This window comes from Emydura macquarii, unplaced genomic scaffold (genome assembly GCF_026122565.2).
Source record: "Emydura macquarii macquarii isolate MOO-44397 ecotype Brisbane River unplaced genomic scaffold, CSIRO-AGI_Emac_v2 contig_1348, whole genome shotgun sequence".
Lineage (NCBI taxonomy): Eukaryota > Metazoa > Chordata > Testudines > Chelidae > Emydura > Emydura macquarii.
In genome coordinates this window covers 7,663,357-7,679,405 of record NW_027131485.1, presented here as the reverse complement: position 1 = coordinate 7,679,405, position 16,049 = coordinate 7,663,357, and the positions used below count along the sequence as shown (strand labels likewise).

At 42.1% G+C, this 16,049-nt stretch overlaps 1 protein-coding gene across 1 annotated transcript in view; it reads left to right on the top strand.

Annotated features, from left to right (window-relative positions):
- Window positions 1-16,049, top strand: part of XYLT1 (xylosyltransferase 1) — a 289,074-nt gene that overhangs the window by 253,087 nt on the left and 19,938 nt on the right. The window contains exons 9-10 of the mRNA XM_067551051.1: window positions 5,553-5,815; window positions 10,998-11,193. Coding sequence (XP_067407152.1) covers window positions 5,553-5,815; window positions 10,998-11,193 — 459 coding nt within the window. The remainder of the gene's footprint in view (window positions 1-5,552; window positions 5,816-10,997; window positions 11,194-16,049) is intronic.

Sequence of the window (16,049 nt, the reverse complement as noted above, 5' to 3'; positions counted from 1 at the left end):
TCCAGGGTTTGTGTGGGGTGAGGAGCAATACCTCATGAGGCATATATGACAACCTCTCCAAAACAGAGACCTTATTTCTGTTGTAATATACTATATAGCAAGCATGGCTAAAGTCAGTGACAGAGGCACTTACAAAAATGTTAAACAAGACATTTACCCAAAGAGAGCTTCTCTGACACATTCAGACATCCCAAACTCTGACCCAGTAAAGAGTTCTGCGAGAAACAAGTAAAAAAGCTTTGATAAACTAGAGAGAATCAGCAGAGGCCAATCCAGCTCCAAGCTATGAAAACATGCTTTAGCCACATTTCAGAGAATAATCAGGCAAACTGAGCAGTAAAAGACATCACAAGCTGGAATAAGTGGTAAAGGCAACTTCTGACACTGATAAGAGAGCCCCTGAAGTATCACATTTCACCACAAACATGGCTCACAATTCCCAAAGAAATACAGTGGGTGCTGCAGAGGGAGAGAATACCAGAGAGTGCGTGATCTGACCAGTCGTAGAGGTGAAAATGAACACCCCCAAATTAATTTATTTTAGTAAGATCTGTAGCATCTTTGAACTCTATCACTCACCACACTTGGCACACAAAACCTGAGCAAGATAAAATAAAGCCAGTTTACAAGCTAATAAAGTAGAATTAAGAAGTGTATAACTACTAATACATCCAAGATTCTGCATAGTGCAAAGCAGGACATTTAAAAGGGACTGATCAAAATCTAAGAGCCTCTGCCACAGATGGCACCTCTCCAAGAATCCTATTAACACTTTGTAATAGCAAATCTATACATATAAACTACACAGCTAAATGATTGTTTTTCAGCCCTTTGGTATCCAATCTCCCCGTCCTTCTCAAAGTCCTATCAGGAATTCTGAAATATATAACCTAACAGAAGCTATGTTCAGATGACACTGTTTAAAATTCTGTTCTGGGCTCCTCTTCTGGGCTTCTATACTCCTGCATCTGCATATTCTTTGCTCGCTGCTTGACCTCTTATAAATTGTTCTAGTGCTGCAGGGACTCCGTCTCATGCTGACTGCTCATCATGAAAGTTTGCTCCATCTCCCCTGCACACAGTGAGTCATCACATGCAGGAAAGATGGAGCTGGCTCTCCATATGGGAACTGGTGCAAGAGAAAGGAAGTTTCAGCTTCTGTCCCTAATGCTCTTTTCAAACTGCTTTGTACGGATTGACTGTGCTGCATTGTGCTTACTAGGTCTCCATGTAAATTAACATGGCAAAATCACTCCTCACCCATCCTTTTCTACCTTTTATCTGTATCTAGTGGCCTAATTAGATATAATGGGCCATGTTCTGTGTTCACTCACAGCGGTTTTATACCTGGGGAGCTCTACTGGTTTGGATGGAATTAATCCTGATTTACACAAACATTAGTGAAGTGGATAGTCAGACTGTGTGTGTGTGATCAGACTCTCTATATACAGGTTGTGTGTGTGTGTGTGCATTCATTTATACAATCATATATACATAAACTAGTTTGATTTGCCACATAAGAAATGTGTTTGTAAAGCTCCTTGAACAGTTCATTTTCTGGATTGATTCACTGAAGAAAAAAATTAAAGGCACATGTTTAAAGAAAGAAATGCAAAAAAGGGAAACAGATATTCCTGATATCTCATTGTCTTATGTTCTCCCACTGAGGTTCCCTTTACGCCCTCTATGGCTGGGTCAGGCAATTTTAGAGCACTTTCTGAAGGATAGGATTCATTTTTCTGATATTTTCCTTGTTTTCTGCCAATTGGACATGTGTGGATAACAAGAACTTGGTGTTCTCTGCATCTAAGCCTTCTCATTCCCTCACCACTGGAGTCAGACAGTAGAGTTTTCTGACGGGGGAGAGGAGAGTTAGAGAAGAGTTCTCTCAGTCTGTAGGGAGTGGCTGTCTTTTAAGAGACTTTGCGACAGTCCATTCTAGGAAGGCCAGTGCAGCTGGATATCAGTCATACTCTCTAATAAAAAAGAAACTCCTCAAATGAGCCCTTGCTAATGCAGAAGCCCTTGTCTTTGCAAATACAGAGGATAGAGACGTCAGGAAAGGAAGCAGTAAACACTGGGCATGTATCTTTGGTTCCTTGCTTTTATTGACCAGTGAGGATAAATCATCCTGAAGGAAACCATCATTTATAAACTATTTCTCACATTCTCTCTCTCTCTCTCTCTCTCTCTGTGTGTAGACCTAGTGAGCTAGATTCTGTACTGTACTTCTCAGGGAGTTGGTAAGGTGGCTTTGAGGCATTTATGTGGGTCCTGGATTCTGCCAGCTCTGGAGACTTGTAGAGCACCTGGAGTAAGCTTGTTAAGTCCCAGGGGCTGCTCTAACTTAACAGCAGATTCCCCATGGACTATTGTGCAACCCTCATTAGACAAAGGATATAGTTCTTTGGCCAGTCTCTCTCCCACACCTGGCATGTTCCCTTTTATCCATCCATCATAGCCCTACACTAGGAGCTGTGAGTGGGGGCTGAGTACTCCAGCCTTACTCTGTTCTGGAACATCATATAAAGGCCAGAACATGATTCTGAATGAAACCAGTTAACTATATACTATCATAGCACAACACTCTTGCCCCATTTGTGGAAGAAGATAACAGCAATGGGATATAAATCTGTAGCTTCTGGACAGCAAGTCCATCTCATTCACACTCACTCACACCCTTTTTTGCAGGCCCATCTCTGTCCTATAGACTTCATCTTCTTGACCACTAATCAGCATGCTGCTTCGCCCTCTGACCTACCCTGTATGGCTACCCTGTATACTAGCTTATTACTTCCCATTCCAAAACACTTAAACCCACTTGGAACATTTAATTAATTGGCTGAGGCAAGTGATGGAAAAAACTGCTTTTCCCGGTATAGCCTATTTTGCTTGCGCTGGAGGGGGGCTGGAATAACCTATACCAGCAAAAGCCGTTTTGCTGGCATAAACTTTGTCCACACTACTAGCCCTCTATCAGTTACAGTACACAAGTATAGCAATACTGGCAAAGTGCTGTATACCTGGCCTCACTCTGATTTCTCCTGAATCAGTCACAAAAGGACAGAATTAAACAGAATGAGAATCAGAAAAGACAGAGCTATGTTGAGAAACATAGAACTTGTAGTGTTATAAAGGGGTTGTGATTTTCCAAAGTAAATTCTTCCATCTCCTTGGAAAATGATTTCAGGCTAATTGACTAGTTACCCATGCACAGTACTCTAAAATCCAAATAGATATGGGAAATATCCTCTTCTATTACTAGAAAGATTACAGTGCAACCCATGTTTTTCCCTTAAACCTTCTATTTTTCCTTAATTTGATTAGCTTTCAGAAGCCTTGTAATAATAACAAGCATTGAATCTAACTTGCTTGCGTTTTAATTTCCTAAACTGATTTAGTATATTCCTCTCATTTAAATGTAATGATCTTTGAAAATTCAGAAAGAGAAAATTGTTTATAATGACACTATGTTGAGAATAAAATATAGATGGAATACTGTGAAGGCTGCAGTAATCCTATTCATTTAGGGTTTCAGTAATGGTAACATGTTCCCTAAACTTTCTGTATGTGCTCTACTAAACTTTAGTGTGATGCTGATAGAAAGCCTTTCAATAAGTGCACTTGAAATATATCATCTTGGTCTGGAAACCACGATGGAGCTTCTTCTTGTGTCTAACACCATCCTGCATCCTAGCTGATAGTTGTCAGCTTCTATCTGATTGCAAAGAATCTTGTTCTGAAAGGGAGCAGTTCACTCCTGTACAGCACAAGCCTATGCACCACGTAAGACCCTCTTAATGTTGAGGGCTTAAAAGGGACTTAAAAGTGACAAATAGTTCTTGTGCTAGCTCTCTGCTCAGAGGTGAGTTTGACCAAAAGAGAATTAAGGAATGCTTGTAAACCAACTGTTTCTATATATGTATACTATCGTGCATAATACAGGGCTTCGTGAGTGAAATAACTCCTCAGGTATCCTCACTGACAAGTGGAAAACTTCAGGATACCAATCTTTTAAACAACAGATAATAAATTTAGCAATGTCATTATAGTAGCCAAATTCATCCTGGAAGTCGCTGGAGTTACACCACAGATGAATCCAGCACAGTGAGTCCTACTGTGAATCATGTTGAAAAGCTTTCCATGTACTCTGATGAGAAGGAGAGACTCAAAAATGTAAAATCTTTGCACACAACAGCCTGTTTTTATAGATGAAAGCAAAGCAAAGCAACACCAGGCTATTCATTCCCATATCCAACTACCCTTGAGAGAACAGTGTACTTTGTCCATATGGGTAAGGGTCACTAATTTTGACCTTTTTAGGATTTTTGTATGTAGAACTCCCCCAAAGGGATCAAGATGACCGCTCTGATATCCTTTGCCCTTCTTTGATCACTGGTCTGATAGATGTTGTTCTCAGCCTGAGTTGTCTGTTGGTCTGAGACTGACCACTGAAAGACAGCGATTTAAGCTAAAGAAACTAGTCTCCTCTTCCCATGTTTTCTGTATTAGTATTATTATTTATGTGTTTGTATTGCAGTAGCGTCTAGAGGCCCCAACCAAGATCAGACTGCTGTGCTAGGCGCTGTACGTACACATTGGGAAAGGAACAGTTTCTTGCCAGGAATTTATGATCTAAGTAGACAAGATAGACAAAGGATGAGAGAAGAAACAAGGGCACAGAGAGGTGAAGTGACTTACCCAAGTTCACAAAGCAGTTCAGTGGCAGAGCTGCTATTCACTAGGTCACACTGCAACCTTTTTTATGCCCCACGAATACTGCTATATTTGTTTGCTTGCATCTCACAAATGGCATTTTGGTTCACTGAACAAAGTTACCTACCAGGTCTTAAGGGAATTGTGTATCCAGTGTGTTTCCTTTCTCTATATAAAAGAAATGCATCATTGAGTTGGCAAGCCTATTTATTACAATTATTGTTGGTAGATTTCACTGTTTTCACACTATAGAGTGCATTCACACTTTATATCTCTGTCTGAGAGGAAACAAATTTAAATACAGTCTCTGCAAAGGGAAAGCCTAAACCCAAGTAAGCAGTAAACCCTTCCACAGGCTCCACTACCCCCTTTCCCTGGTAGACTTTAAATCCTTTTGTTATGCAGTGGCCATAGTCTTGTTATAATTCTTATCCTTCTCTTTTCCTGCTGTTTGTCATGTCCTGACTTTCTTTAAATTATAAGATCTTCAGGCAGGAATTGTGTCTTCTATAAGTTCTTCAAAGTGCACTTCTGTGAGCTGTAAAACCAAATATTTAGAATAAAATTCTGTCTGGACCTGAACAGGTAAACAGAACGCTCAGGGATGGGGCAAGGAGTTTCTCCTTTTGTGCATAAGCACAGAGACCTTCTGCAATATGGTTGGGGGAAAGCACAGGTTTTTACATGAAGCTTACTTCAGCCTGACTGCTTAACTCATCTGGCCATGCGTCAATACTGCTCACCTCTTTAACTCCAGGCTGTTGCTTTAAGACAAGAGGATTGTGACTGGAAACAGGAACTAACTCTCAGATATTTTTTCTTTCATATCAACACAGCAAACTGCCAGGCCAACGTTCTTTGCCCGCAAATTTGAAGCTGTGGTGAATCAAGAAATAATCGGCCAATTGGACTATTATTTGTATGGTAACTATCCATCTGGCACACCAGGCCTCAGGTCATACTGGGAGAATATATATGATGAGCCTGACGGCATCCACAGCCTCAGTGATGTCATGCTGACCATGTATCACTCATTTTCCCGCTTGGGCCTGAGAAGAGCGGAGACTTCATTGCACACTAATGGAGACAACAGCTGCCGGTTAGTTTGAAATTCTTTCTTTTTCCCTGTGAAAGCAGGATTCTTAGAGGTACAGAGACTGAACCAAAGACCAATGAGGATTCCCATTGACCTCAGTGAGCTTTTTATCAGCTCTGAATACAGGAGTGTAATGTACAGTACAGAGTGGTGCCGGAATAGAATGGAGTGAACAAATCACCCACCCAGAGCATTTCACCCACTCTGTTGCATAGGCTGATGCACGTACAGGGCATGTCAGCTCTGGGTTTGATAAGCTGCGCATGTTTTCAAAGGTGTTTGTACTTACTGATATATATTGGTTATCCAGGGTTGACTTTATGTATGTGATTTGTTTGATACACTTTTAAAGAGCACCTTTTAGGTCTAATCAGTAGTGACAGTTTCCAGTTGGGTTGTGCTGCCGCTACTTCTGGGTTTTATTTACTAGGTTAGTGAGTATATGTTTACACTCTCAGCTTCTAGATTCTTAGTCTCATTTCAGCAGAGGTCATGCTCACATTTGCACTTGCCAGGAAGCGCAAGACTGGATTTCAGTTCCTCAAAAATGAGGGTTAACGATCCTTCCTGCTTGTCCCTCTATGAGCATATTTTTATGTGTGATGCTCACAAGAACTAATCACACAAGTTAAGCTTTCTTGAACAGTTGCAGTAGCCCTGTGCTGAAAATGCAGCCAGTGTTGTTTTAAAAAGCAACATGCAATGATTCCATTAATATAAATAAATGAATAATTATTTTAAAAATTCAAATATGTTAAGAAACACTTTTATTCAAAGTTTCCGCCTGTAAATCGAGTGAAGAAAAATCCATTTTAACAAATGCTTATAGTTAAACAGATTTACTTTCATTCATTTCAAAGCAGAGCTTAGTCTTGTAGTAGATGTCTGTTGTCTGCACTCACTCTTTATTTTCAAAGTAAAGATATTGCATCCTTTAAAGTTTTTCCTTATATTGTACAGTTCCCTTTCTGCTCTAAAATGTAATGACTTATACCTGGTTTGTCGGGACTCATATACTCTCTCTGTCTTTTACCCGAAGAGAAAAGACAACCTTGCAGTTTGACAAATGGAGTTGGTTCCTCATGTGTTCTTGAGTAGGAACCTAGTTCCTTCTGACTCTGAGTATTGTCCCACTGGAGAAGCTCGGACAATATGTGATCTAGATTTCTGTTACAGCCCTACCAGTAAAAACTCCTGCTACAAAGCAATAAAAGTTCAATAACAATTAGATATAAATAATAACTGGGAGCATACCATCCCTTATTTGAAATAGAGACAGATCTGGTGAATGCCAAGGTGACTTGGCTTATAGCAGTTTAATCACGACAAGAAATGACAGCTACATGTGACTGGTAATAAAATCATGTAACAATTACTTTATGTCCTTATCCTTTTGCCAACATTCTGATGATTATTTATATTAATAATTATACAGAGCCTTTCATCTCAAAGGGTCACAAAGTGCTTTTCAAGCTTAAACTGATAGCCTATGTACCAGGAAATAGCTTCATCCACCATTGAAATGCAACAACCTCTGGAGTGAAACATAGCTGTTTAACTCTCCAAAGCAAAACTATGAAACAGTTTAGGGCAGGAAGTGGACTGTGCTATCCAATTGAAACTGCACTTGGACACTTGGGTTAAACTCCTAAAAAACATTCCATGCAGACTGTGAATATCTGATTATGCAGCAACAATTTACATTTTATAGAGATGGTTAGTCCTTACTTTTACAAAACATAGCTCTTCTCCTTTTGTCATCTCCTCCCCTGTTTGTTTGTGATTTCTCTTCTTTCTTGGCTCTCTCTCGTATAAGTTTGTCTTTCTCCAAGGTAGCAGTAGAGGTAATAGACTTGGGTTGGGTTCCTTGGCTGGATCACTTTCGCTGTAGGCCTGGCAGCCACGCAAAATCAGATGATACTGCAGTCACCAGCCCCATTTATTTCACACTGCTGTAGGCACCACAAGGAAAGCTCTACAGTTCCAGATCACATTCGGAGTCAATCCCATGCTGCAGCCAGTGCCTATGGAAAATGGTTGCTGCCCAAGAGATTTCTATAAAGGGAATTGTCCAGCAGACTTCACCTAAAGAGGGGTAGACCACTACCTCAAAAAGTTGCACCCCTGCAGACTATTCTTAAAGTAGGCGATATTACATGTCTACATCCTCAGTCAAGCCACCTTAGGGGGTGTGGGGATTTAATGTATTTCTTTTCTCTATATATGTTTTACCCACTGCTGCCATGAGACAATTTACTCAGACTATTTCATGGATACTGTAAATATTTGCTGCAACACATACATAAAACAGGAGTTCTTAGTATTCAGAACAGAAGTTAGTTTGTTGCCTGTATTGGCTGCAGCGTTTTGTTTGCTGTGTTTTAAAAAGTCCATCAGTGTCAGCCTTGTTTGTATTCTGTCTTGCTGTGTTTATTTGTCATGCTCTAGGCATTTCAGCCTTGGTGGTACTGGTTTCTTATAATGCGGCATTGTTCCTGGCCAGCTGTCTTCATTGCCAGCTCCCTGTGATATTATATTATGGGGAGTCTGGTTTTAGCAAGCAAGGTTTTGTGGGTAGATGTGACACTGGTAGGCTTTGACTGTGTCTCTCACAGATTTGCTTGTGAGTATTTACAGTAGACTAACAGTTCATTACAGCATTATAAAAATTGCAAGCTCTACTGATGCCAAAGCCATAAATTACACCTTTTTTATATTGTTAAGAAAATCTTTTTCGGGATGAAATAGCCAATGGGCCATAGTTTAAGTCATTTAAATCTGTGGCATCTTTTATTTCAAAAGCTTAATGAAAAGCTAGAAAATCTCCTGGTTAGTCTGTCTAAGGGCATATCGACATGGCAAGGTACTGTATTGCAAACCAAGGTGTGAATCTACAACGCACCAGTTTGCCATGCACCAACTCGCTGTACATGAACAGTACTGCAGTGCAGGGAAAGCCCCGGAAAGTAGCTCTGCATACTGCAGTGTAGCACACGAAGCTGCACGCTGGGATTTTCACTGCACTGGTCGTGGGCACAAGCAATCCCAACCTTGCACTAGCAAGAAGGTTGTGTTATAAAAAGTTTGGACTAGCTACTTCCTTCCATTTCTCCCACGCAGCCCTGTGGAATGCAATGGGTAGAACACGTCCCTTTGTGGAAAAAAATCCAGTATTCATGAGAGTGAGACTTAGCCTTGGTCTACACTTACCTGCCGGTTCGACTGCTGTACTTCCCTTCTGTGTGGCATCTTCACTGCAGTGAACTTCAAAGAACTGTCAGCAAAATATCTAGAAACTGGCCAAACTGCATTTCTCTCCACTTGCTTGGAAAGTTTTTCTTTTTGGCCCACATCCTACAAAACTTATATTTTCTTTTATTCTGGCTTCTCAGCTATGAGGCAGAAAGGCCCCAGTCCTGCAAAGACTTACTCACGTGCTTAGCTTTGCACCCTGTGAAGAGTCCATTGAAGGCATTGGGGATACTTATAGTGTGTAAGATTAAGCACATGCAGAAACAGGGCAAAAGGAGAAATGGATTCTCCCTGAAACTCACTGCAGTCATATCTTGAAGTGGAAGGCCCTTCTCATCGATACGTAGGGTTGTTAGAAAAACATATGGAGTCTGTAGATTCCAGTGCTGTGTAAACTGCATTGACATTAATGCTTCTCTGTCATCTCATTATTCAGAACCTGTGTATGAGATAGGGAGTAAAAGGCTGCTTGATTTTGCCTCACTCTAGCCAGTGCTACTAGAGTTTGTTTAAAGAAATCCAGAGTACATCTAGTGCAATACAAAACCTGTGGTACTGACTCAGAGGAGTGAAGTTCTGGAACAGCCTTCCAATGGGAGCAGTGGGGGGCAAAAAACGTAGCTGGCTTCAAGACTGAGCTTGATAAGTTTATGGAGGGGATGGTATGATGGGACAGCCTAGTTTGGCAATTGACTGATCACTAGCAGTAAATAGTCCAATGGCCTGTGACGGGGGACATAGATGGGGTGGGTTCTGAGTTATTACAGAGAATTCTTTCTGGGTGTCTGGCTGGTGAGTCTTGCCCACATGCTGAGGGTTTAACTGATCACCATATTTGGAGTCGGGAAGGAATTTTCCCCCAGGGCAGATTGGCAGAGGTCCGGGGGTTTTTTCATCTTCCTCTGCAGCACGGGGCATGGGTCTCTTGCTTGTGGATTCTCTGTACCTTGAAGTCTTTAAACCATGATTTGTGGATTTCGATAACTCAGGCATAGGTTAGGGGTCTATTACAGGAGTGGGTGGGTGAGGTTCTGTGGCCTGCGTTGTGCAGGAGGTCAGACTACATGATCATAATGGTCCCTTCTGACCTTAAAGTCTATGAGTCTCAAAGTCCAGGTCAGCTGACTGGGGCTCATGGGGCTCAGGCTGTGGGGCTAAACATAGCACTGTCGACATTCAAGCTGGAGCCTAGGCTCTGAGACCCACCCCCTCGTGGGGTCTCAGAGCCTAGGCTCTAGCCTGAGCCCACATGTCCACGTTGCAATTTTATAGCCCTGCAGCCCGAGCCCCATGAGCCTGAGTCAGCTGACCTGGACCAGTCACGGCCATGCCGTGGGTCTTTTATTGCAGTGTAGAGAGATCCTCACCCTCCACCCCCTCCCTTTCAGAATGAGACTAGAGAAGGACTTCAACATGGCTTGCAGTTGGACACCCCCATCCTCGAGGAAAGTTTGGATTTGGTTGTGACTTGGACCTGACTTTGGATTGGAACCCCAAATCTGAACACCCCTAAATCTGGGGAAAATCCATAACTGGATCTGGGCTTTGTAGCTTGGTCTCCTCAGCTCTCAGTAAAATAATATGTCCAGAGTTGATACTGTCCAGCACTGTGCAGGATCTTTTAAGCAGGACGGTTTAGTTAGGAAGTGGAATTTTCTGGCCCCAAGAGAGAGTTTAGAAGGAGTTTAGCTGTGAATGCCTTTTAAATGAGCCCGTGTTCTTACTCACAATTTTTTGTTTCGGAGTGATCAGAAAAGCCTAAGAATATCTGATAAATAGTAATGAACACATTTAAAACCTCTTAATGTTATAGTAGTATATTTCTTAGTTGAAGTGAATGTCTTTTTGAACCATTAACCCAAAGTAAATGGTGATTTCATGTCTCTGATTTTTCATAATCGATGTCGATGTGCATATACTGTGTGTTTTACAGGTATTATCCCATGGGCCATCCAGTTTCAGTCCAACTCTACTTCCTTGCTGATCGTTTTCAGGGCTTCCTAGTCAAACATCATGCAACAAATCTGGCGGTCAGTAAACTAGAGACTTTGGAAACTTGGGTGATGCCAAAGAAAATGTTTAAGATCGCTAGTCCACCAAGTGATTTTGGAAGGCTGCAGTTCTCAGAGGTAAGCATTCCTAGCAAGAGCAGTCCTAGCTGTTTTGTCGGTCAGGGCAGAAAACATTTTCGGTACAAGCCCCCCACCCCATTCCCCTTGAGCAGCCAAGCCAAAAATGCCCACAGCCCTGCCAATTAGCATAGCAAAAAAAAAAGCCAGTCAGGACCTGGAAGTTGGTGCCCAGGGTGGCCACCTTGGTTGCCCAGCTCCTAGACCCAGCCCTGACCCCTCGCCACTTCTTTTACAAGCAACTGGTGAATTTGCATGCCAATTCATCAATGTTCTCAAATGCATTTTAGACAAGTCTGAGACAAAGCAGCTCAGTGGGTTAGTGCACAAGTCGTTCATATAGGAAATACTGAAGCAAATCATGGTTTATGGCCCACCCGTGTAACATGCTGAGAATTTCCTGCAATATTCTAAATGCCCTCAGATCCCCTTGATTTAAGGGGGAGATGAGGACAGTTATCTCATAACAGTGGCCAGTACCTTAAAGGAATTAGCATCTGAATCAATTTCCTCTTCCAGAGAGATCCAGGGCTATTAAAAAAAGGACACCACAGCTCCAGATTAAGGTGGACTGTGTGATGGAGTCAGCTCTTTGCTCTAGCCTGTCCTGTTAGATCCTCCCTCTCAGGAGTGCACTGAAAAAACTTGAAATTAGGAAGTCCGGGAGTGACATTGCCTATGGATAAAATATGGAGTGTAGGAACATCAAAGAGAAAATCACCATAGCAGCGGCTGAAATTTACGCACAAATCCTGCTATTTCCTCATGGGATTTGTCCCATTATCTGACACACACACTGTAAAAAATGTACCCCTAAAATACATCATGCAAATATACCATTAATAGAGCCTGACATCTATATTGTATTTTAAACATATAACTGGCTAAACAGTTAATTTCATGATGTTTCTCGTTAAGCCACAAATTTCAATTAAAGCGTAAAATTGATTGAACTAATTTTGTTCCCAGTCATTATGGCCAAGTCCATAAATTATCATCTTCTTGGGCAATTAAGTAAGGCCTAGGTAGGATTCAGTGTTTTGGTCTGTGTGGCAAATCAGAGACGTTAATGTCCCATTAAGAAGATGCATGTGGGGTGCATTCTGTTTATCAATGTGTCTGGTGGCTGACTTGCCATTTCGTGCAGTGATAAATTGTCCTACAAGCTGTGTTTCTTGTGATTTGTAGCACTTCTGTTGTTTGTTTGGTTCTTAATTCTACTTTAGCATGATTCCTGATTTAAGTGCTTCTAAGTTTGAAAACACATGGGTGAGCAACAGAAACAGTTCCTCTAGCTGAGTGATAAAATGTGTTTACAGCACTTGGGTGTCTATTTTAAATACAGCATTAATAAGAAAAAGAATAAATCTTGGCTTGTGTCTGTTCCTGGAAAAGCCTTTGGGCCTAAAATCTGTCCTCTGATTGATGCCTGTGGTCCCTATTCACCTCAGTGGGAATCATCTACATGTAAGCAAGGGAAGACTTTGACACTTGGTGAGTTACCCTCACTTCAGAAGGAAATTTTTCTTCCATTGGAGATAGTCATCCAGATATGCTTGGAAAGAGGTTGGTTTGTTTGTTTGTTGTGTCTCACCTATAATCTCAGATTGTTCTCTTCTTTCACAGTTGATTCATATTAAGAAAGACCAGGAAACCCCAAGTTAATCATTTTAATCATCATTTAATTATTTATTTTATTTTCTGACTCCACTTTGAAAACAGGTATCTCTGCCTTTGGGCCAAACTTTGCTCTAAGTTACCCCAGGGTAAATCCAGAATAACTCCATTGGTTTCAGTCAAGGCTGACAAGCCCCAGAACTGATCCATCTTCATTATAAATGATATTTCTTGGGTCTGAAGGATCCTGGGATGCGGTTCCCTCTCCGCTCGTGGTGCCTCCTCCTGGGGATTAGCTCCGTCTCATACTGCGCGCTCCTCCGCACTCTCTCCACCCATTTTCTTCTCTCTGTCTGCAGGCTCTCTCATTCTCGGTGCCTCCACTTTCTGGTCCGTGGCTTGGCCCTCCAGTCAGGTCACTAAGTCCTCCCCTTCCGGGGAAATCACAGTCTTTATAGACCAGCTGTCTGGCAGGCTACTCTTACACCTTGAGCCACTACCCAGCAGCTGGTAGGGGAACCCAGGCCGCCCTCTACATTGGGTTCCTTCCAGCCCAGGGACCTTATGACATGCAGCCTAGGCCTGTATGGCCTCTGACCTTGCTGCTGTGTCTCTGGGCTTTTTGCTAACTAACTGGCTGCCCCGCCTCTCTGGGTTCATCAGCTTCTCCACTCCCTCCTTTCCCAGGGTATCTGCAGCCTGCCTTCCTGCAGCCTCAAACACTCCTACGCCTTTCCCGGGAGTGACTGCCCTTCCCTAGCTGCCACCTTTATAGTCAACTACCTGGCTTTTTACAGGCCTCATCTGTTCTTGCCCACGTGAGCCCATTCCTCCTCAATTAGCTCCCTGGCTTCCAGCCTAATTAGTAGCTTGGACACATCTGGCCCCACCCAGCTCTTGCCAGGCCAGTGTGGGGTGCACACCGCATCATAGATCCCACGACTATAAAATAAACCAGTTCCCCTAATATGAGGACTACAACAGTCTTAGTCTCAAAGGCAACCGAACAGAAAACTCAGGATGATGGTTGTGCTCGTCATGCCATCTCTCTGCTGCTTTTCCCAGCAGCTTTCTTCTCGCCATCAGGCGGTGAATTAGAATTGGCAAAGTGGTCATTGGCTGAGCATTGCAGACCTTTTGCTGGCTCTCACAAATGAGGTCAGCAGGAAGAGCACAGGGATGCTACTCCAAACTGCTCCAGATAAGATTTAAAGGTTATAGTGATCATTTTGGTACATGCTGCTTTTACTACTATTATGGCTACCATTCTCCCATTTTGCTCCTCATACTCCACTCCCTGAATAGAAGGTTTTCTGTAACACCAATACCAAGGGTGAGATAGAAAGGTGAGCCTGACAGACATTATGAAAGTGCTAGTGTAGTAAATTCTGAGCATTCTTGTGTAGAATTGTTATAATTATGGGAAACATGAGAGGGGAAAATGACTAGGCTTTCCCCTCCAACCTCACCAGATGACACCTCAGATCTCTCAAAAATGATATGTACATAACATGCATACTGTGGGTGTTCTTGTCATCTATGACAAACCTGGGCTCATACCATATCTTGGGAAACCTGAAATTAATGCACTTGGAGGGGAAAAGATTTATTTAATTTAAAGTATTAAAAGACTTCAGCTCTAACTGTATCATTGGAACACTAATTTCTGGCCTTGTTAAGAGTTGTGATTCATCACAGAGAATAAAATAAACCAGGTGGCAAGCAATTAGTGTGCATTGTGTGAACCTAATGGTCCTGCATGTGGAGAGCAATGAGACACAATCAAGGCGTAATTTATTTTGGGCAAATCTTGGGACTGAACAGGGATGGAAACAGGATCTTTATACCAACGAGAAAAGGGAGAATTCCAGCTTCCCAAGTATACCCAGCACTCGCATCTTGTTCCAGGAGCCCAGAATAATGGACCTTAAGGGAGTGGTATATAATATATGTCTGTGTTTACAGACAGCTATAATATGGTGTGATGTGGTATAAAAGTTTTACCACCAGGAATTTGGAATAGGTGATTTACTCTTGAAAATCAAAACCACCAGAAAGCTAAACATTTCATCCCAAATGACTGTTTATAAAGCCTTGATAACAGCCCACATCATCATTCTCTCCACGTGTTCCACATGTGTTATCCAAAACTTATTCTAAGAATGTTTTAGAGCAGGGCTCAGAGGGAAGGATTTAAAACATCTAAAAATTGCTTAAACTAACTTACACTATAAAATGCTGCAATTTTAAAGGCTCAGACTCTCTCCTGCACTGAAATCTGCTTATCAAATATGTCTGGAGGGGACATAAAGAAGCTGGTTGTGATTCTGTGGACTGATCTGCACTGGCTCTGGCCCCAATGTAGATTAAAGCAGTCCCTGGACTGTTCTAACATACATCATCTAGCTGAGACCCCCAAAGGAATGTACCTCAGCTGGAGACTGCCAGAGCACAGTACACTCCAGCCATACCACCTCTCTGTCTCAACATGCCCTTCACTCCTTAGGCTAGGAACTCCCTCATGCTATATCTAGGGGGAGATATGGGCTTTCAGTCTATCTTAGAGTTTTATGCTTTGGCCTATCATTGTAGTATCTGAGCACCTTCCACATAAAATCAATAGTAATAGTGAAGTTCCTAGTGGATTCTATGGAGTCTCTGGCACTTCTCCCTTTTTGGGATAAAAAGTATGTTGAGGTCGAGTTTTTGTTTCTGTGGTTGTTTTTGGAGTTTGTTTTTTCATTGGTAAGGGTTTATTTGGTAGAAGGGGGTGTCAGTGTTGAGTGTCATTCTTCTAGTGAAAAAACTTTGTCAAAGAGGAACGTTTTGCAGCATTTCCTAAAGACAATCAGGTTCTGAATTCCTCTGATCCCTTCTGGAAAATTGTTCTGTAGCTGAATCCTCTTGTCCAAGACTGTTTTATGCGCAGCTCTCGCGTGCTTCGTCTTGGGCTTTGTGATGTGCATTGTTTTAGAGGAGCTTAGCTGTCACAGTCATTCATAGATGGAAATGAGGTCTGTAATGTTACTGGGGCTTGATTCATTAATAGCTTTGAAAATTAGGACAAAAGCCTTAAACTGGCATCAAAAGCCGACTGGGAGCCAGTGGAGGGACGTGGGTTTGATGTGCTCATGGTGGCCTACACCATAGAGAAGGCAGGCAACTGCATTCTGTACCATCTGGAGCTTATGCACTGTCTTCACATTCAGCTTCCATCTGGTGAATTACAATAATCCAGC